Here is a 25,448-nt window from a genome sequence, read left to right on the forward strand (position 1 = left end):
CAGGCCAAGGTGACCACCATGTCACGTCCTTCAAAACTGTTTTCGAAAATTTGTGTCTTAAACATCAAATCAGGGACGCCTGGGGGGCTCAGCAGTTGAACGTCCGCCTTTGGCCCAGAGCATGATCCCCGGATCCGGGATCAAGTCCCACATCGGGCTCCTTGCAGGGAGCCTGCTTCTCCCTCTGCCTATGTCTCTCTGTGTGTCTCTCATGAATAAATAAATAAAATCTTTAAAAAATATCAAATAATTTGACAAACACTTTTCTCAAAAAAAAAAAAAAAATCCCAAGTGAGACCGGATAAGCAAACAATGGTATGTTCACACAACAGAGTACCCACTTTGCAGTAAAAAGGAAGAAACTCTTTATTGATTCAAGCAACAACATCTGAAAAATCTCAAGAAATTTATGAGGAGCAAAAACTAGGTACGAAAGGACAGCTGACCTTTCAACAACGTGAGGGTTAGGAGATTTGACCGTTCGCATCATGGAAAAGCCATGCATTCAGTTTTTTTTTTTTACTTTTAATTCCCATTTAGTTAACATACAGTATTATATTTAGTTTCAGGTGTGCAATAATATAGTGATTCAATAACTCTAGACATTACTCAGCGCTCTTGATGTACTCCTAATCCCCATCACCTATTTCACCCATTCCCCCACCCACCTCCCCTCTGGTAACCTTCTGCTTATTCTCTATAGTTAATCTGGTTTTATTAGCTTATCTCTTTTTTTCTTTGTTTGCTTGTTTTGTTTCTTTAATTCCACATATGAGTGAAATCATATGGTATGTGTCTTTCTCTAAATTAGCTCACTTAGCATTATATTCTCTAGATCCACCCATGTTGCTGCAAATGAGAAGATTCCATTCCTTTTATGGCTGAATGTCATTCCAGTGTGTGTGTGTGTGTGTGTGTGTGTGTGTGTGTGTACACACATTTTCTATATCTATTCATCTATCAATGGATACTTGGGCTACTTCCATAATCTGGCTATTTTAAATAACGCTACAATAAACATAGGGGTGCATATATTTTTTCAAATTAGTGTTCTGGTATGATTTGGGTAAGTACCCAGTAATGGGATTACCGGATCATATGGTAAAGTCTATTTTTTAATTTTTTGAGGAACCTCCGTACTGTTTTCCACAGTAGCTGTTTGCATTCCTACCAATAGGGAATGAGGGTTCCTTTTTCTCCACATCCTTGCCAACACTTGTTGTTTCTTGCGTTGTTGATTTTTGCCACTATTAACTTTTCTGACTCCTCTAAAACTCAACTACTAATAGCCGCCTACTGTTAAGCAGAAGCTCAACCAATAACATAAACAGTTGATCAACACCTAATTTGTATGCTCTATGTATTATATAGGCTGTAGTCTTACAATAAAGTAAGCTACAGAAAATTTTATGAAGAAAATTAGGCGGAAAATACATTTACAGCACTGACTGTATTTATAGAAAAAAAGGTCCTCAGAAACACGGACCCTCACACCCAAACCCAAGTAATTCAAAGATCAACTGTATATATAGTACATGATTCCATTAATATGAAGCGTAAGAACTGGCAAAAATTAATCTCTGATGATAAAAATTACAACAGTGGTTATCTGGGGTGGAGGCTGGCAGGGAACTGAAGTACAAAAGGCCAAAGTAAACTTTCTAGGATGATGAAAGAGTTCCATGTCCTAACTGGGTGTCGGTTACACGGGCAAATTCACTTGTCAAAATACATCCAAGCATATACTCAGGTTTTATGCATGTTACTGTATATAAATTTACTTCAATTTTTAAAATTCATCACCAATATCCTCCCCTCTTTGACTAAGTCTAGGAATTTTTGTGGTAAAGGGGGAGAAAAGGTGAAATTCTGAAAAGAGAAGACCTATACTAGGACCCCTGTCACTTTCTAGCTCAATCATCTTGAACAGGTGAGGTAACATCTCCACACACTTACCCATCTGTAAAATGGGAGAACTCTAGTGGTCGTCCAGACAAAACACCCCAATGATAAAATATCAGTAACTTAGAGAAAAATGCTGTAAGTCGTATAATGTCATGCATAAAAGAGATGAAGGAAATAAAAAGACTGGAGTGGGTGTGGGGAAAGGGAGAGAGAGCATCCACGGGGATTATTTTCACTTATGTGGTGATTTTCTCTTTCCACCATTTTATTTTATTTTTTTAAACAGGCTCCACACCCACTGTGGGGCTTGAACTCAGGACCCTGAGATCAAGAGTTGCATGCTCTACTGACTGAGACAGCCAGGGGCCCCTCTTTCCACCATTTGAAAACATGGATTTCTGTAGCCGATCAGAGCCCTTAACCCTGGAGTGCTCGTTTGGCCTCCACTTTCACACACACACACACACACACACACACACACACACAAGCTCTGTTCTCGCTCGCTCTAGTTGCTGTGCCTGCTTTTGCAAGGTGCCCAATCTGCATAAACCATGAGGATAAATCAATCAGGCAATGAGAAAAAGGCAACACACCGCAGCCAAGGCCAAGGTGCAAAAGCCCACACCACGCAGGGCAGGTCATCAGGTCCCACCGAGAGTCCCGCATGTCACCTTGCTTAACGTGGACCTGGTCGCAGGAAGTCACCCCCATTTGTGGCATCTCTCTGCCCACCTGCTCTTTTTGGGGCGCTGTCTGTGTGCTCCCCACGCCTCCCGCTTCCCCGGCTTCCCCTGCTCCGCCGTTCTCTCCCGCACTTTCTCTTTCTCTCTAGGCTGGGTTTAATTTGACACCTTGAGCTTTGGTAACGAGGTGGGGAGCAGAGCAGCCACAGTGGAATTCATTAGGCTCAACACTGCAGGGCCCGCTCTCTGTGCGTTAATGACATCGGAGGGTAGGGAAACGAGACAGCCACCACGCGAGATGAAATAAACATGAGGACTGTCAGCAGTGACAGCCGAAGCAAAGGGGACAAAATGAGCCAGGTAGAGACCTTTCCCCGTCCGCACAATGCAAACCGACAGCTTGCAGAGCCCCCCTCCCCGCAGACACCCACCACCCCCCCCCAACACCCAAAGCTGAAGAGTGAGTAAGAGGTGGGGGGAGGCAGGAAGCCGGGATGGGAAAGAAGGAAAGAAAATACAATTAAATTATCATTGTTTTAACGTACAAATTTCATTTATCAGTTTAATGTTGGCGCAAACCAAATTCATCACCCTCCTTCAGAGAGGCTGGGGAGCGGGTCTGCGCTGTGCTATGCTTGGAGGGTTCTTTCCTCCCTCCTCCCGGCCTTAAGCTCTCTCAGCTGATTTTTTTTTTTTCCTGAACAGCATCATCCTACCCCCACCCCTCTTCAACCACTATAACTCTGTCTCTCCCTGTTGCTAAAGGCGGCACTGGAAGGAGGAAAAGAAGGGAGAAAGAAAGCAGAGGTGGTGATGAAGGAAGAGAGATGCTGCTCCTGCACACGTTTTGCTTTTAAAGGTGAGGGGTGGGGCGGTGGCAGGAGGGCGACAAAGAAAATTCAGGCAGCACGCACTGGACCACAGAACAGAGCTGCATGGGCCACATCGGACTGGGGAAAGCCCTTGAACGTGCCCACCGGGGAGAACAAGTGCCCTGTTCCCAGCTACCAGCTGTCAAGAGGGTCGAGTAGCAAGGAAGGGCTCAGAGTCTGCGATGGCCTTGTCTTCTGCACACGATGCATTAGGGATGCACTGGCTCTAATCAAGCCAAGTCAGGGCCTCTTCCTCCACTGGAAATAATCCTAGATGCCCAGGGGCAAAGAGAAAGCCTCCCTTCACTGCACTTGCCTAAGAGGAAGGTGGCTTCGAAGGGCGCAGACTCCATACAGTTGGCCCCAGTGCGAAGCCCAGGGCTGGTACCTGCAGTTGCTACATTTTCCCTGATGCCTTTGATCAGCAGATCTCCCAGCCAGAGCTCAGAACTGCTTCCATAGCCCTTCCCAGAAATCCTTCCCCTCTCCCTCAGCCGTTGACGGGACGCATGTGAGCCGGAGCCCATACTTTGAGGCCAAATATCATGGTTTTCTTTGGCCGAGGACTTCTCAAGCAAGGTGTTTCAAAGAACCCCCAAAAGCCAGCAATGTTATTATGAGAAGAGAAAAGAAAACCATCATGAGCAGCATTAAAAGGGGACGCATGTGAAGGCCCAATCAATGACACCATCCATACTTAGAACAGACTCGTCAGGGGTCAGTCCGAGTTTCCTGGATGAACGTTTGCCCTACCAAACCCCTGGCAGGGGTGGGAGGTGGGCCAAAGAGCAAAGCTAGCTTGCCAATCTGCTACAGGGATGTGAAGGGTGTGGGAGGAGGCCAGGTGTGAAGATCCACAAACCGAGCTGGTCATCTTGTAGGAAGCCATGGGATCGTGACTCCAAGTCACGATGAACTGATACCAGAGAATGACCTGTTTCACATACTGGGGGGAAAAATAAACCAAACTGATAGACCTAGGGTATCACAAAATAGAGGCCATGATAATTGTGTCAAACATGTCTCAGGTTCAAGGCCCAGAGACGCCCACCAAAGGTTCTGTCTACACTCAACACGGACCACATGTCGCAGGTTCAAGGCCCGAGACACCTACCAAAGGTTCTGTCTACACTCAACACAGACAAAAGCTTAGTTTCCTCCCCGCAAAGTAGTTCACACCTCCTTCCCTGGATGATGTGAAAAGACATGGGTTGGCACCTCGTACGAAGCATTACAATCCCTGAAGGAAAGCAGTCCGTTAATAAAAGTGCTGGAAAAATAAAAATAAATAAATAAATAAAAGTGCCAGAGAAGAGTGTTACCCTTAAGAGACTAATTTTGTTTTAAGCTAGAAAATATGATTATAGAACATTTTGTGAAGGGAAGGAGACACACACAGTCCATTTGTTCTGGAAGGCAGTGAGTGGAGTGGCTGAGAGCACGGTTCTGGGAGAGGACTGAACTACATCTGAAGGCCGGTGTTCACATGGGGAGTCCATCCTGAACACAAAGGTAACACCATGCAGACCAAAACTAGAGAAGCAGAGGGCGTAACGTACGTCAAGGACACCAAAGGCTGGGTAGTTAAACACAAAGCATGGTCACATCTGAACAAATGCCCCACCATTTTGTTCCTTGGCCGGATTCTAGTTTCAAGCTTGCCCTGTGGCTAGAGGCCCCAGCTCATGTGCATGTTTTCTTTACCCAACGTTGCCTTGTTCCATCTCAAAGGTAACCCCTACAGCAGCTACTTTCCCCCTCATAGTCCCTCACCTATCCTATCAAAGGCCTTCCCACCAAGAGAAGGGACCAATGGAACAAACTCACAAGTCCCATGTCATCTTGAGGGAGTACAGTGGAAAGAAGCGGGGGAAGGTCATCTTTAGAGAGTCATCAACAAGTTTGACCCCCTTCTCCACTATTTCCAAGTTTAGGGACCCTGAGCAAATTATTTAGCCTCTCTGGGCCTCAGTTTCCTCCTCTGTAAAATGGGGAGTATAACGCCAACCTCTGACCTACTCACGACTTACACATGGTTAAGTGAAATGTGTCTACAACCGGGCCTGGCGTGTGGTAGACGCTTTCAGTGGGGGCCAGGCAGGCAACTAAAGAAGTGTCCAAAGAAGCGGCGGTGACGGTTCTGAAGTTCCCCAGCCTTGAAATACGAGAAAAATGAGCTCCATGAGCCAAATGAACCACACGCTTCACTACCAGAAATAACCTATAGCTTGATAACATCAGAGCAGAGTTGCAAGTCCCTTCCCCCACCGTTTAGCAGAGCAGCTCCTCAAACCATGGCCCCGGCAATAAGCCTTTCCTTGCTTTCCTTTCTTTGGCTACTCTCAACCTCCTGGCCTCCCCTGACCAACCTCTGCCACAGGAGCTCTGACAACCCTGGGGTGCTTGGAGAAAACACAAATGCTCAGCACACCCCCCACCCCAACCCAAGGGGGGCTGCACTGTTCCGGGATGGAGCCCAGGAGCCCAGGATCCCAGGCGTTGGTGGAACTTTGCAAAAGTTCCCCAGGTGATGTTAATGTGGAGCCAGAGCTGAAAACCACAGTGTGGCAAACATACTTCTTACTGAGAGGTTTATGCATGACATCAAAAACACATTTTTATTACCGTAATGACTCACGGGGCGGGAGTGTTGGCCCTCTCACCTAGAAAGGGGAGCTGCTCGGCCTCCATGGAAGATCACACCTGGGAGGGGCTTGGACGTCCACTAGGTCGGTCACCCATTCCCTCTCCTTCTTCTCCTTCCTCTTTTCCCATCGTTCCCAGCGCTTCCTCCGCCACTGGCCTTGTTTCCAAATCTCTACTGCTAAACCTTATCAGTTTGAAATGTTCCATACAGCGCCTGGAGCTTTCAGACGAAAGGTGCCATGAAAATCTTAATAAACAAATAAATAATTCATATTAGGTATTGGTCTAGTCTCTGCACTACTGGATTCCAAACATTTCTTAGAAGCAGCCTCTTAGCCATAAAGTCAAACAAATAAAAGCCCTGAGACAGAAGCCCAGGGGCTGAAGTTGGGGTGAGGGCCCGGAGCCTCATGGGCTCACCCCACTGCCAGGAGGGCAGCCCTGGGCCGCCCTGTACCCCTCCTGGGGCCGCGTGGGGCAAGGACGGAAAACCACCGCAGCACAGGACGCAGGGCTGGGTTGCGGGCTTTGAGGCTGTCGACAGCCCCAAGAACAGTTTCATTACATTACACGTCCTCCTCCCCCACCACAATAACCAGAAAAAGAAGTCATTTGTTGTAAAACAAGAGCACCTCTGTGAAAATTGCATGTGTTGCAATTGGGTTGTGAGAAAAATACAGAAACATGGCACCGGTCAGACCGGCTCAATCCACTCAATCCTGAAATGGGATTTAGGTCCCCCAAGACCATCAGGAGAAAACCTCTCTCCAATCCACAAGCAGGGAAAGCTCCCCACCATTTGTGCGTGTATGTGTGCGTGTGGACTCGTTTCCTCCCCTCAAGACTGGGGGTCTCCAAGCCCTATTTGCATTCAGGATCGAGGAGTACTGGAGAAGAGTTGGGAGTGAAGAGGCCGGTTTGGGCCACATTTCCAGCCTGGGAGCACCCACGGGTCTTTGGAGCCCAAGGGTGCCTGCCTCTTCCTGGTGGTTCCCGAGAGCAAACTCGAAAACCTACTTTCAGCTTAATGCCTTAACTTACGTGGCCGCCAATGACCAACCTTCCCACTGTTGATCTAAGTCCTTCGGCAGCAGCAACTGCGAATTCCACGGCTACATTTGCCAAAAACATCAGGTTTGATTATTTTAAATGATTATCATAATACAGATGAGGTGAGGATTACAACAGATTTCTGTTTCTCTGCTTGCTTGCTTATTCATTTCTTTTTAAAAAAAATATTTATTTGAAAGAGAGAGAGAGAACATGCATGAGAGGGAGAGAAGCTCAAGCAGACTGCACTGCGCGCAGAGCCCGATGCGGGACTCAATCCCATGACCCTGAGATCATGACCTGAGCAGGAATCAGGGGTCGGACACTTAACCGACTGAGCCACCCAAGCGCCCCGCTTTTTTCTTTAACCACCATGTTCTCCTGAATCCATTTCCCTTTCATTCTGCTTCAAAGGAACTCTGGCTCACTTAAAGACTGGGTCTGCACACCTACCGGGCTGTCAAGGAAAGAAGGCAGAGACAAAAAAAAAAAAGAAATCTCCAGATTTGCACTGTGTGCTCCTGGTGTCTTTCATCCTCTTATCTCCACAGGGCAGATGACACGCTCTCCATTTACAGGTGAGACAACTGAGGTTGGCCAAGGTTAAGTGACTTCCCCAGGTCACACAGTCTATGATCCCCGGAGCTCAGGGTCCGAGCCTTCTACTTTTTTTTTTTTTTTTAAATGCCGGGCTTGAACTCACGACCCTGAGATCAAGGTCTGAGAGATCATGAGTCGGACACTTAACCGACTGAGCCACCCGGCAGCCCCCAAGCCTTCTACTTCTAAATGCGATGCTCTATACGCCACACAACTCTTGCCTCAAAATTCTGAGCCCTGGAATCATGAACCTGCACTGCCACGGGTCAGAAGTGCTGCAGAACTCTAAGTGTGCAGGGTCCTGTCACGACGGTGGCATCACTTCTCCCCCGTATTATCCCCACCACCACCCCCCAATTTGCTGTCAAATCTGCACATGCACTTGGGGGCGAGGGATGTATCTCTGCGTGCGCATTGGCAAGAATAATGGGCCACGAGCTATTTTCAAAGGGCCACTTACTTTTCCTTGAGATTTCAGGCCCAAGTCCTCTGCTACTATCTGCCTCCCAACTCTCACTCTCGATTCTTTTTGATCACCGGCCCCCCCCAAACTGTTTGGCCCCAACCCCCCTTCCTCCCTGCCTTAAACTCAAACAGCCATGGAGTTTGTTCAGATTCCCTATTCATCAAGGAAATGAATTCCATATGCATAATTCATTTCTTTTGTGAACTTTTTCCCCTGCAGGGAGTTAATGCTCGCCAGCGCATTGGGAACAGAGACGGTAGCAGAAGGGACAAGTGAGCAAAGGGGGTCCCAATGCTTTCCCCCGTGTAGCCGGGACAGATAGGGGCCAAAAGGTCTGGCCTCTGCTGGCTGACACCTCGAGCTCCACAATTTTATCTCGCAAAAAGGAAAGGGGGACCCTGCACTGCTTATTAGGGGGACAATGGGCTTCGCCTTCAAGGGCGAGCGGCCCGGGGAGCCCCGAGGCCTTATTTCCAAGCCCAGTGGCGGACTGTCGCCTGGAGAGAAAGAATGGCGAGAGCCCTCCCACTCCTCCACGTCTCTGCTCATATTAAAAACCCAAAACTAAACAAAGAGATATACACCGTGCCCAATGCACCATGTTTAACAGCTGTTGCATTTGGAGGCAAAGCAGTCCCTAGTCCAAAGTCAGATTTGAAAAACGGCTTTATTAAGAGAAAGATTTACTGTATATGAACTCCAAGACTGGAAAGTGGAGGAGGAGCAGCTGAGAAACACAGACCTGCCAGACGGGGAGCCCAACTGACTCCATGGCTGATGTTACCTTTTGGCAAGTTTCTCTGACCCCCGCGACATCCTGGAAGTTGCGGGCCTCCGGTTATTAACTCTTTACTGGCAGACAGTCCAGAGCCCCCAAGTTCCGAGCTGGCTTGATCCACGATCCACGGCACAAGAGATTTTAAGGCCAAGACGGAGCAGATAGTCCAGCGCGGTGTATGTCAGGGAATTCGTGTTACTTAGCATCTTACTTAAATTTCCAAAAATACATCTTTCGTTCCACTGTTTTTCTTTTTTTTTGCTTCTGTCTTCCTCCATCTCCACAAAGGGGAAGGGGCCCATAATCATTTCAGATTTGGAAACCATCGTGCCTAATCCTAAAACCGCCTGGTAGTTGAGGATCTGCCTCTTGCGAAAAGGTCCACTGGTGACCGCCGCCGCCTAGGATCAGCACCATCCCACCCCGAAGAAGAAGAAGCCGTGTAATCAGCGATCATAAAATTTCATGTGTTGTTTCTTCTTCCAGCGTGTGGTCTGATACGGGCTGGAGAGGACGGAGCCAGCGAGCCAGGAGGAAACAGAACCGGATCCACCAATAATTGAAAGCAACAGAAATTTTACTGTGATTCCTGTAGGATTAACTTGTAAAGACAAATAAAACCGTCAAGGGTTTTCATCTACCGTATGAGAACCAGAAAGCAGCTGGCCAGCTTTGCTTTACCATCATCCACTGGAAAACCAGGCCAAGATAAGCACTCCACGGAGAAGCCAGGGAGAGAGAGCCATGGTTACGCGAGTCATAAATGAAAGCACTCCGTGGCGCTTGGGGACTAGAGACAGTGCCCTGCCCTTGGCCTCACAGAGCTTATGGTCTACTTAGGAAAGAAGGAAGTGTGAAGGGAATTCTAAAGTTAAAGTCAAAGCAAACCCAAAGAATATATAAATACATAAGCGAGCCAGACTACCCCAGCAGCTGGCAGGCATTCCCGGGGACACCTGCAGGAGAGCCATCAGACCACGGCAGTTGCACGCAAAAGCTCTCTCGAGGTGGATGGACATGTGGTCTGAATCCCAACCGACGCCACTGGCCAGCTAGCTATGAGATTTCTGACACGAATTTAACCCCTCAAATCTCATCTGTAAAATATACCCTCTAATTTCGCTTCTTCACGGTAAGAATTTAACCAGATTCAAGGGCATAACGCGACTTCAGGGGCACCCGGGTGGCTCAGTCAGCTAAGCGCCTGCCTCCGGCCCAGGTCACGATCTCGGGGTCCTGGGATGGAGCCCTGTGTCAGGCCTCCCTGTCAGCGAGGGGTCTGCTTCTCCCTCTCCCTCCGCCGCTCCTCACCACTCATGCCTCACTCTCTCTCTCGAATAAACACGTAAGAATCTTTGAGTAAAGTAAGATAAAGTAACTTCATGGGATGCCCAGTCACGTATGTAAGTGATACAGACAAGCGGTACCCAATTTTAGAGACTCCAAAAAGGCACGAGTGTTCTCTGGCCACTGGGAACAAACACGGGGATGTGGACCGATGGTGACAGGTAAGCTGGTTTGGCACGAGGTCTGATGCAGCCACATGCCTGCTTCTTGTACGGCCCGGCTAGAAGGGGGGTCCAAGAGAATAAAGGAACCCACTCGCTCGGCCAAAGACCAAGCTTCTCCATCCCGCTCTGTAGTGTCTAGGTGGGCACCCTGCCCTTCGTTTCGGCGAGGTGCACTCTCCACCTCCACGCCGTCTTTCACCACCATACCAGTCAGCATCCCTCCCTCCTCTACTAAATCTGGACAGTAAGTAGCATCGCCCTGTCACGGGGGTACGGAGAGCTTCTGCAACGCCCCATTTAACTGCTCTGTGTTCCTATCTTCGGCTTCATTAGCATATTTCAGCAGTGCCTTGATGGATGAAGATAGATGGGGGAACATCATCCTTGGTGAAATCACTGTTTCATCAAGGTTAAACCAGCCTCGAGCTTCGCCACCTCCCTTTGTTTGGCTAGGTCTCTAATAACAAAATTAACGGCAGAATTAATGCCCAGGAGGCTCCCGGTGAAATACACTGATGCTCCCAGAATGAAGCTTTATCTCGGACCTCCCAGTTTATAATCCATCAATCAGTGGCTTCCATACTTTATTTTAAAGTAAAGCATCACCTCCATCACGGCAGAAGCCCGCCTCTCCATCCTTTCCCCTGACACAGCTGGGCTGGGATGAGGCGAAGGAGGAGACTCAGAACCGTCTGGAGCCACCAGTCAGGGAAGAGGAGCCCCGAGAGCCTCCGTCTACCCCGATCCGTGAGCTCCCGGAGGGCAGCTCGCTCTTGTCAGATCTGGTCGCATCTGCTGTCGTCGGCGTGGCACGTGTTCACTATGTCCTCGCTGCTACTAAAGGAACCGTGTTCACCAGGACAGCAGCACCTACCTGAGTCCCTAAAGGCCTACCGAGCGCCCACCGCCTGGCAGGACTTGGCGCAACGAGGCCGCGCTGCCTCCAGACCTCAGGAGCTGCCCCCCAGCAGGTTTCCACGCCGCTCCTCGAGGGTTTCACCTCCCAACTAACCCGAGAGGCACACCTGGGTGGCTGTGCACGTGACAACGGGACTGATGTCCTCGGCTGGCCCACAACGAGGCAGGTGGGAGCCAGCTGAGAGGCCCGCGGCCACCTCTGCTTCCATCTCCCATTCACGGTCGCATCCCCCGGGCAGGACCCTTCTCCCCCCTGGGAGCCTGTCTCTGCAGCAGCCAGGCAGCCTGCACACGAGGCCCCTGGTGCCGTCCATCCCGGGAGCCGCTCGACGGCTCCAGCAAGGGATGGAGCCCACACGCGACTCTCCCCCGTCCCCCCACCTCCACGTAACATGTGAAGAGGGCTGTCACGAGTCCGCTGTGGCACAGGGCCACGGATCGGGACAGTCACATGCAGCCTGGAGGGGACGCCACGGCAGAACGGGGGGGGGGGGTGCGATTCCAGAACCAGAGTCCCCGAAGGCCGATTGGGGGGCGCTTTGTGAAGGATGGTGGCCCGCCCCACGCACGGAACAAGAAAGGGAGCGGGACGCAGGCATCCTGAGGGGCTAAGAGGGAAAAACCCAAAGGTTCTGTGAGCCCAAGTCCCTCCACTGACAGAGAAGCGATGCTGGGAACAGCTGTTTGTCCAGAGGACCGTGCCCAGGGCACCAGCCTACCCAAGGACCCCGTGGGGCAAGGAGCGGTCGGCCGAGGGGGCCGTTGCCAGACAAGTCGAAGCTGAACATCGGCTCCTCCTCTGAGAAATAGGTCAACGTGATCATCGTCGCGCTGAAGAGGCCGAAGAAGGCTCATCACCACAGTCTTCCGTGAGAGGCCAGCCGAGCGAGCGCCTGGAACCTTCTCCTCCGACCCCGTGCCACTGCGGACGAGGAGGCGCACAAACCCGGACAGGACGGAGACGACGGCGCGAGGCCCCACCTGGGCCCTGCCGAGCCAGCCAGCCCGCCAGGCTTCCAGAAGCCGCCCGCAGCCTGTGCCCTGTCCGCAGGTCCCTCACTGGCGACCGGGAAGTCCGTAATTCTCGAGCTCCTGGACCTTCGACCGCCACAGGGGCTTCCCACCCCACTCCATCCCCTCTCACTTTGCCAAAGGCCTCACCTACCTCCTCAGGCCCCAGGATTTGGGCTCGTCTTGGAAGTGGGGGGGGCCTCCAGGACCCCAAACAAATAACCTCACTGTTCTTTACTCCTGTCTCGTCTTCTGTGAAACGAGAGCAACCATCCTGCTTCCGGAAGGTCTGAGAAACCACGGAAAGTGGACGGACGCCTTCCAAGCTCCCCAGGAACCGCGTGAAGCATTACGGGGGGGCAGTTTCTGGTCTCTAACTGAAAGGTGGGCACATAACAGCTCTTCCTTGGCAAGACTAACCTATAAGACAGATGCCAAGAGGTCGACGTTTGTTCTGCACAAGCTTGCTTTTCTCCTCCCCACTGACCACAGGGAGGAGGGTCACAGCAACGGTCCCCTCACGCTTGCTGCAGGGCACATATGCCAACACACTCGTGGGGCCTTCAACCCACCGGGGGGGGCGGGGGGCAGGTATCGCCACCCGTCACAGACAAGAACACAGAGGCTCAGGTGGGACAAGAGGCTTGCACAAACCCACACGGCCGGTCGGGCGCAGAAAGGAGGGCTGAACTGGGGTCACCGGATGCAGGCCTGTGCCCCGGCTACAGTCCGACTCCCATAGACAGAACCCAGCCGGGCAGCTCCCCTCCACCCAAGAAGAGGGTTACAGCTCCCTGACACCCTCAGCTCAGGAACTCCCGGAGCTGTCCACACCCTGCCACCAAGGAGACCACAGGCCCGAGAGGACTCACATGCCGCTGCCAAGCAGGCGGCTCTAGACCCTGCAGTAGGCAGGTGACCTCACCGAGGAGCGTCACATGCGAGGGGTGCAGGTCCGAGCCGGGAGGAATGGCCAGGCCAGCCCGCGGGGATCGCCTGCCTTTCCCTCTCCCGACTGCTTTGTCCTCAGACCCCCAAGAACAATAGGTAGTCATGCTCTGTTCCTCGTCTTTCCCACTCGGCGTGTGCGTGCGTGCATGCGTGTGTGTCTTTACCAAAAAATTGACTGTTTTATATTATATTCACACATGCAGAGGAGAGGCTCGCCAGGCGCAGGAGAGGCAACACCCAGAGAAGTCTGGCACTTTCCTGAGCTTCCTCTTCTGTCTCAGCCATCAACCTACGGGTGCAGCTGTGCACAAGAACTTCAAAGGGGAAACTGAGGAAGGCCGTGAAGAGAAATCTGTGCTCGGCACCAGACAGCACGGAAAGGAGTCATTTTAAACCATATCCGCCCCGGTTCGCTGTGTTTTCCGCCACCTTGTTGTGCCTAGGGCAGAGGGTGACCCACAGAAGCCGTCTGTGTCGTCCGGCAGACCAAACAGGAAGAGGCGCAGAAAGCTGCGCAAGTGACCACGCTGCCGCGGTTGCTAGGCAGCACGATTATGTCCATTCCCTGCTGCTTGGCAACCAGCATCTCCCATCATATCCACGCACAGCCACAGCAGCAGCACCAGGGTCTCACAGCTTGGAGAGAAAGGGGCTGCATTTCAAAGGAGCCTCTAAGTATGAACGGATCCCCCTCAACATTCCACCCGGACCCAGATGGCCCCCAGAGCAAGATGGCCCCATTTACTCAGAAAGTGCCCCTTTGGTGACACTGGAATTTCACCTGATGGCCGTAGAAATCTACCGAGTGCAGCGATATGCCAGGAAGATGGGGAGAGAGCCTGAGTCAGCAAGCTCCAGCTTTTGGAGAAGAAAGCCTGTGCTCTCGGCCCCATACCTCTGAAGGATTCATTGTTGGGATGCTCTTTTTTCCCCGGATCAGCTGTGTAGCGGACTAGGCTTAGGCAAGAGGGCCAGATACCTTAAATCGTGATGTTTCTTTCCATGGTCCCCGACCAAATGCCAGCCCAACTTGGCAAGCTTCTCCGAACTGAGGGCAAAATCGTGCTACCGTCACCCTAACCTCATTGATCACTACCCACTGGCTCAACAGCAGGGCCAAAGTCATCAACTTACTGTTCAATTCGAATAGCTGCCTACTGTCTAACAGGACTCCCTCAGCCCACCTCCTGCCTTTGGGTGATACACAGATGCCCCAGATCCCACTGGAAGTCAGCATCCCAGCAGGCACTTGAACTCAGAAGCCCTTGGCTTCTTCTGGTCAACTGTCTTGGCCACCATAAGACCTGCTCTGCTGTTTTCAGGCTTGAGCCACATAAGGATTGTGTTAGTTCATTTTTTTATTTGTTTTCTTTCGGTCCAACTTTTTAATATATTAACTTCTCTAACAGCCACTTTAGGAGAGACCATACAGAGTTCTGCTCTGCCCACCAGGGCAAGTGCTCCCTCAATGCCATCCAGGGCATTATGAATTCTCCTCTAAATCTCTCCGTGGGATTTTTATAAAATTCCTCGAGCATCATTCTGATTCTACTCTGAATTCAGTGAGATCATCCGAAGTGATAACCTCATTGGTATTTCATTTTCTTCCCAGCCCCAGCTGGAGAATTTTTCCCTTCATTAAAATTAACGAGGTCAGTTTCCCAAGCTCAAGATACTGAGCACTCCTGTTGGTGGGGTTTTGTTTCTTAAATTGAGCTACAGTCTCTAAGTGCAAAGTTATACTAAGCGTCATTTACTTTATTGCTGCGTAATAAGAAACCAAAATGGAAGTACTAAGCTATCCTCCTAGCACATCCTACACTTCAGCAGCCACCCGCAAACACACACAAACCACACATCCCCAACTCAGCCCGTGGCTTTTCGGCATTCTGGCCACGAAAGGAACCTCGCTGCGGTTTAGGGCGGACATCGCGGTAGAAAAAAATAACAAAACTCGGGCCTCGTAAGTGGCCAGGGATCTAGGGTTCCAGCCAATTTGAGAAGAAAGACACAGCCTCCCCGGGCATTTGACAAAAGCACGGTGTCCCCGTGAAAAGTAATACAGGGTCAACGGGATCTGAGCGGAGGGGAGGATTCCTGTCCCCTTCTCAGGCTCATCTCTGCAGCCAGTGAACAGGTGGATTAGATATCCAAAGCTTAACGTGGCCGTCCCACCAAAATTCAAGGAGAGGCACTTCGTCACCAAAGAAGAGACGTACTTAACACGACATCTCTGGTAACAGGAAGGGGAGAAAACAAATAAACATAAAACGCCAATTCCATAAATGAGGTGGAAAGGCACTCTCCAGGGCTACCATAAATACTCATACCCCGCACGCTAGACGCAAGCTGCACGCATCTACCTTGTTCCCAGCTGGAATAATAGGCTTTCAAGATGGTCATGTAGCAGATGAGCCCAGTCCCATTCAGACCCACTGCTCCGCCCCTGCTGTCCATCTCCTTCTCCTGGGTCAGCCCAACCAACTTTGTGTCCCCCCACTCTTGGGCCCCTGACCCTGGAGACCTGTAAACGTAGAATGCAACTGTAACTGAAATCACAAGGTGGGGGAGAAAAGATGCGAGGGGCTAGGAAGAAAGCCTCAGAGGGGACTCCCACCAGCTAGGCCACCAGATTTGTCCAGGCCCACTGACCTGGGCCAGGGGTGGGATGGGGGGTGGGAGGTAGGGAGAGCTCTCAGGTCCCACTGTTGGCTGATCCCAGTCCAATCAGAGACTGGGGGAGGACCCCGGGCAGCCTCATGTGACCCAGCACAGACAGCCCAGTGTAGAGAGGGGCTGTGTGCGCGCAAGCAAAGTGCGCCAGGACCTCTTCACTGAGTGTGCCAGGGAGAGAGAGGGAGAGAAGAAAAGGAGAGAGAGAGGAGGGGGACGGAGAGAACGAGCAAGGGAGTCTATCCGAAGCTGCATCCTAACGAACCTTAATAAGTTAATGCAGAAATCTTCCCAAGGAGTCTGGCTATAGGAGACGCTGGTCTCTCCTGAATCAAAATCTGTTATGTTGTAATATAATAGATGTAAATTAAAACAGAAAATCTATCATGCCTCTAATGTACCCTGATGGCTGAGTGTGTGGATCCGTCCGAGGAGAGGCACCAGGAGAAGGGTGATATATGGCAAAGCTGGATGGAGGGTGAAAAGCGTGGCGAGGCGCGCGGCGGAATGGCGCAGCCCGCTCACGCTCCTCAGACCCAAGGGCAAGAGACGAATAAATGTTGATTAGTGTTGATTTTGTCCGACAAACGCCTGTCGAGTGACAGTTGGGCTAAGCTGCACTGAAAGAGAACCATTAATCTTGGTCTGGTTTAAGTAGAGTATATTAATTTGTGTCATTTTTACTAAGTCTTACGGAGAAAGGCCTCTTACTGCTTTGCATATGACTGCTTTGGTGGCTCAGCCCGGCCCCCCTCTCCCCCACCCCTCGCCCTCCCCCCTCCCACAATCTAAAACAGATACCATGGTGGCAGCGGTGGCAGCCGCGAATTCAAATGACACAGCAGGGGAGCAGGGGACTGAGAGCTCCTCTCTCGGATTAAGAAAATAAACTCCCAGGGTGTTGGCATAGCAACAGCATTTCAGATGAACTGCTATATATTCAGTGATTAATAAATTAACATTTTTTACAGTTGTTCCTCCTCCCCACCCCCACCTCCACGCTCCCTGTACCCCCTCCCCACGCTCACACTTCAACCTTCTCCTCCCTGCGGCTCTCTCTCTCCCCTAAGGAGACAGAAAGAAGGCTCAGAGGCGGAGGAGCAGCCCAGGAGGTAACCCCGGCCCCCCGCCGCCAGCCCCCAAGACAGTGAGGGCCTCCGTCCAACATGGCACTGGCACCGCGGCTCACTCCCACCACACTGGCGTCAACGACCCCCAGCCCCAAACGTCTGGGCCTTGCCAAGTCCTGACAGGCTAGGAAGCAACGAAGAGCTACCCCTCCTGCCTGAAAGTACAACCCCCTGAATCAAAGACCCCAAGCCACGTCCAGGGGAGCCCGGACCTCACTATATCACAAGGAAGTTTGCACCTTGGGCTGGTGGCCATGAGCAGGAAGCTGACGCTGCCCTTCTGAGCTTACAGCCGTCCAGTGGACACCACCAGGGATTTGGACAATCCCCATTCCAGAAACAGAATCCAACTAGCGCCCGTGGAAGAAGGGAAGCGCAGACCCCAAGCACCGCCCTGAGCCTCTGGTCCAGACAGGTTCCACAGTAAGTTCAGAAACGCTCCCTTTGCAAAACCTTCAGGAAACAGTATTATGCTTAAGGAGAAAGGAAGAGGGAGGCGGTAAATTTTGTCTTCCACAGCTCTCACGTGGACCAGTGCTTCGGCCTGGGGATCTGGGAGTCCAAGGTGAGCCCCAGAGGGTGTGTGACCTCAGCCCTCAGGAGACACGTCACCACGACACCCCCGAAGGAGCTCTGGCCGCATCTCCCAGCGCCCTGCAAGCACCGGCTCTCAGAAGCCAAGGGGAGGAACACTCCGCGAGCACCCCAGGAACCTCCATAGCAGGAGGAAGAGACTATTCCGTACAAGTGTCAGAGACAGAGCTGTCCCTGAGGATGAGCGTTGCAAGGAGTGGAGAGCTGGCCTGCAAGGTGGCAGCGTTCCAGGGAGCGGGGTCACCATTACCAAAGACTGGTTCCAGGGGGTTCCCGCCTCAGCTGAACGGGAGGTTAAATCATATAACCTTCTAGGCGTCTCAAGGCCACTGCTGGAGGATGAAGGAAGTAACAGCAACAAAAACCTGCTGTGAGGCTTAACATGGGCCAGACACGGGCCGTCGCTTTCCATACACTAGCTGGGAGGGAGATACCTATGGAGTAGACGGTTGTGATTCTCTCCAGGGCATAGATCAGGATAAGCTGCACAGAGAACCTAAATGATACGTCTGAGCCACCTAACATAGAAGGCGGAGCTGTGATTCGAACCCTGGCAGCCAGAGCCCAGAGTCCATGCTCCTAACTACTGCATGACATGCTCCACTGAAGCACTAACCAGACCCGAGCAAACAACCCACAGCGAGATCCCCTGAATCCCTGCAAAGTGGACCCGACAATGGAAACTCCAGGAATAGACAGTGATGGGATGACAAACAGTCTAAGGAGAGAGAGAGAGAAGATGGCCCTGAAAAGCAAAAGCCCCACCCAAAAAAGTCGGTCAACACTGTTCGGTTGCAGACATCGTTAACAGAGTGTAGCGAAGTGGACGTGGCATCAGGAGAACTGGTTGTGGGTCCACTAAGCTGTGTGAACTCGAGCGAGTTACATCCACTCGGGGTTTCCTTCTCGTGAAACAAGCGGTTGGGGATTTCTAAGGTCTCTTCCAGTTCTTCACCCCACAGGGGCAGGTCGGGCACCGTAAAATCCATTTCCCAGTTTTGAGGCCATTCCCAGACTCACCCTCATCACATCCTTTTGTGCCTCCTTGTCTGTCCTTCAACCGCGCCTAAGCTCGTGGAGAACGTCAACGAGATCATGGCTCTATCTTCTCTAGACCTTACGCACCGTGTGAGTCCACCGTGCCCACCAACCTACCCTTCCTAGTCCACTGATCATTAGAAAGGCCTAGTTTTTGTGTGTCGGGGTGGCTGATAGAAAACAGAGGAGGGACACCTGAGTGGCTCAGTGGTTGAGCTCAGGTCGTGATCCCGGGGACCTGGGATCGAGTCCCCACATCGGGCTCCCTGCAGGGAGCTGCTTCTCCCTCTGCCTGTGTCTCTTCCTCTCTCTGTGTCTCTCATGAATAAATAAATAAAATCTTTAAAAAAAAAAAAAAAAGAAAGAAAACAACAGAGGAAAACAAAAAACAAGCACAGGGTTTGAAGACGCAGGGGCTGAGGGCAGTGGGGCCTCTAAGTGATACTTCCCTTCTCTGCAACCCCAAGGCTCCAGGACGGCCAGTGGCAATGAGGTGCCGGGAGGAGGGCTGTTAAGGCACAGCCGGGGCAAGGTCCCACGGTTTCGGGGCAGGAGGGCATCAGGTCAGCCCCGAGCAATCATGATGATAACATAACAATATTAGTATTTGTCCAGAGAGGGGTGGCGTGAAAGGAATCACATTAAATCCAAGAGGACTCGGATAAAATGACGCCAAGGGTCAGACGGCATCTAACAACAGCCTGTGATTTGTGGCCCTGCCACGGCTCTAATTTGCCTCTCTCCGGCTGACGGCCCATGAAGGTGAGGGGTGCTGCTGGGCGCTGCCCAGGCTCGGCTTGCGGAACAAGCGAGTCACAGCGCGGCTCGCGGGGGGGGCGCTGACTTGGCCACAACACCCCGATCCCATACAGGGGGTGGGGGGGGGGAGAACAGTCCCATGCAGATCGGCTCTGTCTCCCCTGTACCTTGATTTGTCTGATTCTCCTTCCTGTTGCCACAAAAGCTGATTTATCTTCGCCGTTTCACATGCATATTAATTGCTTTCCCCCTTGTTTGTTTAAAGTATATCTGATGCAAGTGTCTGTCTCCGAAAACAATACGTCTCGCTTATATATTATCTATTGTGGATTGTAAACAGGAATGGCAGGGACTGTCTTTATTTTTTCTATCACACTTGTAAATATGCCCAGAGGCTGGGCAGCTTCTCCAATAAGTAAAATAAATAATGAATTAACTAAGTGGACTTGTCACCCTCTACGTGGATTATTTATGTTTCGCACCTTATCTCCGTAAAAGGGTCAACATAAAGTGATAGCTGTTCCTTTCTTCCTTTACCTAATTTTTATTTTTTGTCCCTCCTCCTCCAGCCCCTGTCCCCTGACGTCATCACCTGAACCTGAGAGCTACGTTTTCTGGCTTCTCTGCATCGTTTGCATCCAGAGACACTGAAGTTGGTTCAGAAAGCGCCTTGAACGTCTGTCACCAAAGCACGGTCTCTCCCGGTGGGTTCGTGAAACTGCGTGTTTTATTTTAACGAGAACTTTCATCTATCTAGCACCTAAGCCAGATGGAGGCTTTTAAAGGGTGCCTTGCACACACACACACACACACACACACAGAATAGTAACCATAAATGAGATGACATTTGTGTACATTAACCTGCAAGGAAAAAGAATAAGCAACCCTGGGTGTTACTAAGGTTCATCTACTGCTCCCTCGGCCCTCCGCCTGCCACCCCCAATCGCTGCCAGGTGCCTAGACCTGCGATTTCACAACCCACTCTGTCTGTGACATCATACTACCTAGACACCTGCTGGAGGCAACAAAGGTACCTTCACAGCGAGGCAAGATCTGCTGACTCTCAAGCCTTTGCGTGATGATGCCAAACACTTGTCATTCTTGTTTTATTATGAGTCGTGGAGGAAATAATTAAGCCCATTATTTTAAAAGAGGAAGAAGAAGGAAGAAGAAGGAAGAAGAAGAAGAAGGAGGAGGAGGAGGAGGAGGAGGAGGAGGAAGAAGAAGAAGAAGAAGAAGAAGAAGAAGAAGAAGAAGAAGAAGAAGAAGAAGAAGAAAGGCCCAAAGATTGCACAAGAGAGTCAGTAACTGCCAAGTACCTGGTGAGAGCGAAGTGATTCAGAGGAAAGAATGTGGGTCGTGACATCTGAGGAACCTAAGTTTTAATCACAGAGTTGTTACAGGACCCTGGGCGGTTTATTTATTCGCTCCGGGGCTCAGTTTCCTCATCTGTCAAGTGGGAATAGTAATGTTTTCAAGGTCGTTCAATGGATTTTGCATAGAAGATCTCATTGTACCTGCTTGGCAGGAGCCCAGTGAACGTGAGCGGTCTCTTTCTCCCTAGTATTTGGGAAAACAGAGAAAGGACATCAAAGGGTGTGTAACAGTGTTTCCCGGTTGGTAGATGGATGGTTAAGGCGAACTGCTGTGACAGGAAGCCTATACGTGAAAGACACGTGAGCACCGCATCACACCTACAAGTCGGAAAGTCGGAAAGCCCACGGGAAGATCTAAAACAGAGCATGACCCGTCTCCTAAAATGTCACGTTGCCTGGACACGTAAAATACTTCACTCGGACTTAAGATCAGCCCACAAAAGAAAAATCTATTCGGTCTTTTTTTTTCCACGTCATCCAAAAATGGATGATACCACCTTTCCTTCTATGCCCACGCCAAAAAAAGTCTCAGATTGGAATTCTTTTCCCTACTCCAAATCACTAAGGTCGGCTACATGCTATTTGTGAGCATCCTCCCACCGACCACAAGCACTAGCTTTCTTAATGACTTTGTAACGGGACGTCAGGAAAAATTTCACATTGTTTTAGGGTTGTTTCCTTCACCTTCCTAAAAAAAGTGCTTTTACTGATAGCACTTCTCAGATATCATCTGTGATTTTTTGGCACGCTCCTTCACACCATGTTTCAAAAAAGAAACAGTCAAAATATTGCCCATATAAGATCCATAAATATACGTAGCATACACACAAGCATCCCAAATGTGGTTGAGATAACAGATCACAGGAACTCCTACCTTTCATCAAGGTGTTGGCAAGCCAATCTTCTTGCTGGAGAAAGAACTGAGATGTCTGGGGGGTATAGCCTCACCGCACGTATCAGTTTTTGCCAAACGATCTCACTACAGCTACACCCACGTTCCAGAGAAATGCTCAAGTGGCTTAATGGGAAGTTGGCCTGATAATAAAACCCCCTGAATAATTTCTGTTGTAAAGAATCAACTAATCGTGGCAAAGCTGACAGCCAACTAACCGGGGGCTTGGACATGGGGGCTCCCATTCCATCTGCATCGAGGTCACACAGTCCTCGATGAAGCCACATGCCAGTTTGTGCCTCAGTTTCCCTCAAAGTAATTGCACACAATTCTCTGATCGACTTACTTCACTCCGCATAAGTCAATCAGAGAAAGACAGTTATCATATGGTCTCACTCATACCTGGAATATAAGAAATAGTGCAAGGAACCATAAGGGAAGAAAGGAGGGGAACTGAGTGGGGAAAAACCAGAGAGGAGGACAAACCAAGAGAGACTCCTAACTCTGGGAAACACCCAAAGGGTTGTGGAAGGGGAGGGGGCAGGGGGATGGGTGACTGGGTGACGGGCACTGAGGGGGCACACGATGGGATGAGCACTGGGTGTTACAGTACATGTTGGCAAGTTGAATTTAAATTTTTAAAAATTGCACACATCTCAGTGACCCCCGTTAATCGTCCACATAGAGGCAAGAAAAAGGAAAGTCTGGCAAAAGAGAAAAACCTGATGGATACAGAGAGAAAACCTAAAACCTGCAGATGGTAATCTAGAGATACCGGCCTAGGAGGGAATTCCAGAAAGCGTCTCACTGTGCAAAGGGCTTTCCTCAGCCTCCTCTCTGGCCGCAGTACTTGCCGTGGTGGCCCACCACTGATGTCGACTGCGTATTTCCCTCGAAAATGCTTAAATGCTTTTCCATTTTTCCTTTCCCTTTTTCTTTTCTTTTCTTTCTTTCAATTTTTAGATGGCGAGTGGGTCAGCCTCTTCACATTCCTTCGAGGACAGGTGCAGGGGGTGGGGGGCAGGGATCATCAGTGTCGGGGCAGCCACCCCGGTCTAATACAGGGAGCTGATGGCATCAAAGAGAGCAAAGTGCCACGGATGAGCAGGGTGAGGGCCCAGCCCCGGCCCCAACCTAGGGTCCGAGGTCAGCCCGGCCGAGCACCGGCCTCAACAACGTCGCGTGAAGATGCCATTGCGCTCCACTCTAAGCAGCGGTGGAACTGTTGCCATGGCAACAAAGGTACTTGAGAGGGGCACGAGCAAAGAGAGACTTAAAAAGAAAAAAGACAATATGTGGCCTAAACAAAATATGTGACGGTGTAAGGGGTGTTGTAAAGCCTTTATTGCCACTTGTTAAGGAAGACCTGTATAGCTCACTCGTGAGTAATAAGGCGGTCAACCCAAACTAAGGCACTAAAAATTTTACAGCACCCCACATATCATATATATCTGGATAGATGGAGAAACGGAGGGATACGTATATAAAGGACCGCCACGGCCGGGCTCACACGCACACAAGCAGGGGTTGCTACGGATCTGCAAATGCCATCCTCTAATAGAGTCGTTAAGATTTACCAATATCCTTAATTTATCGGCTCTCAAACTCCACGTCCCATCAATTCAGTTCTTAAAAGGTTCAGAAAGCTCAGCTGCGGCGAGAACAGTGGTGGTTTCCCAGGGAGCGCGGACCAGCCAGGTGCGGCAAGCTGGGATTCCCGGCTCCAGCTCCGGGGGCGACTCCGCAGCTAATTTATTATTTCACAGTTGGATTAAACGCTCCCTACTGCCATCGCGGGGACGGCCAAGGTGACCGGGGATGTGATGAAGGGCGAGGGCCGCTGAGAGACGGGACCACGGTGCCGCACGTCTGTAAGGCTTTACAGACCCCAAAATCATGCTCCGGGGCAACCAGTTCGGAACTTAGGGACGGTCTCACCGGAAGAGGGTCCGCTCGAAGGCCGCGTACCACGAAGGCAAACTTGCAGTAAGCCGTCTTAGACTTCTCCAAAATGTTTTCGTAAGTAACGACTTTTTACAAGTTTCGCCCCCAGATTTCATTTCTTACAGGTTTTCTCAGGGTGAGGTGCACATGACCCCGGGGACTCCACTCCACACTGGCCCCCAAATCAGTCCCTGTGCTTATTACCTCTCGCCATCACCTGACTCCAGAGCAGGCCGGAAAGGTGCCTTCTCTGGGGGCCCAGGCTCTATAGTCCTGCAACTCGCAGGTGCCACTTTCAAAGGTACGGTCGGGGCAGGAAACCGGCGAGGGCCAAGGCCACTGGCCCGACCCTGCCGCCCTCCAAGAACTTCATGCATGGGGAAAAGTAGCAAGAGCACGTGGATGAAAGTGCTCGAAGCTCTCTGGCAAGAAAGCAGTGGGATCAGGATTTCTCCTGAGCCACTCCTGAAGCACAGACAGGGATGCCTGCCTATTAATGATGAAGGAGCGCCCATTGCCACTAAAGGCCACAACTGGGTCCCCCTTCTGTAGCTCAGAAAACGTGACCTGCCCCTGCTTCCCCCCAAGCATCTCGCCTCTCACACTGGCCTCCTGTCTCTTGGGCCTTGTTCTTCTTCCCTCACGTGGATCATTGTCTCCTTTCTCTGCTATTCTGACCCTCCTGCTCCAGATGCGGAGGGTCCATTCCCCGGTGCCACCCCTCTGGTTCTGCCACGGGGGTGTCCCACTGCCAAGGTGAGCCTGGTCCCCTCCCACGCTCCCTGAAGCAGGAGGCAACTCTTGCTGAACCACACACACAGGAGCTGCAGGTGACACAGTGAGCAGGTCAAGCACCTGCCAGCCGCACATCTGCACCGGCACGTGCCAAAATCAATAGGACGCTCATAATAATGGAAATCCAACGGCGACCATCTTATGAAGTGTGAAGCGTGCCAAGGGACTGCGTTAAAGCTCCAGCTAGGAAAAGGAACTGGAAGTTATACTTCCTTTGGAGGAAAAAAAAAAATTAGCAAATGGTTCATTTTTCCTTAAGGGGGAAAAAAGGCACTTTCAATTAGGTGAGTAGAAGGACAAACGCTCCAAGAGCATTTTGCTGAAGTTATAAGTGCTTTTGAAACCCCTCCTGTCAGAGCGTTAGTAACACAAGATTTAAGATGCCCAATTAATTTTTTCCAGCCACCAGCCAAAAGTAGATGCAGGAGGAGGTTAAAAGCTAAGTGTTTAATTAATATTAAATTTATAAGATTCTCTATCACTGAAAGCATTGTAAAATTGAAAAAGCAGTTAATTTTACGGTTGCTGTGTATTCCTCTGCTTTGATCTTTGATCTATGATATAAAATCACCAACTGTAAAGATTCGTCAGCTTTATTATACCTGTTTAATGGTAAGAAGAAGAAAGGGAGGAGGAACCTACAGACATGAGTGGGAGTGGGGCCCCGAAACTGGTCATCAGCGCTGATCGGAAAATGCTCAACGTGGAAAAACGCAGGGAACAGCCTTGGATCAAGCCCCACGTGGAGATGAGGCAAGCATCTCTCATCCATTTCTACCCCCAGTTCTCTGGAGTATTAAGAGCAGCAAACAGCAGTTGGGGGATCTCTGGCCTAAGACAAAACACTGACAAAGAA

The 25,448-nt window shown here is 50.7% G+C and overlaps 1 protein-coding gene across 7 annotated transcripts in view; it reads right to left on the minus strand.

Annotated features, from left to right (window-relative positions):
• PBX1 (PBX homeobox 1) overlaps window positions 1–25,448 on the minus strand; it is a 324,444-nt gene that overhangs the window by 236,026 nt on the left and 62,970 nt on the right. Inside the window, exon 1 of one of the 7 annotated variants that reach the window (XM_038586231.1) lies at window positions 6,124–6,166. The exons of the other annotated variants lie outside the window; for them this stretch is intronic. Coding sequence (XP_038442159.1) covers window positions 6,124–6,151 — 28 coding nt within the window. The 5' untranslated portion in view covers window positions 6,152–6,166. Of the gene's footprint in view, window positions 1–6,123; window positions 6,167–25,448 lie in introns of those variants that run through there. 7 annotated transcript variants of the gene reach the window in all.

The sequence above is a fragment of the Canis lupus genome, chromosome 38 (genome assembly GCF_011100685.1).
Source record: "Canis lupus familiaris isolate Mischka breed German Shepherd chromosome 38, alternate assembly UU_Cfam_GSD_1.0, whole genome shotgun sequence".
Lineage (NCBI taxonomy): Eukaryota > Metazoa > Chordata > Mammalia > Carnivora > Canidae > Canis > Canis lupus.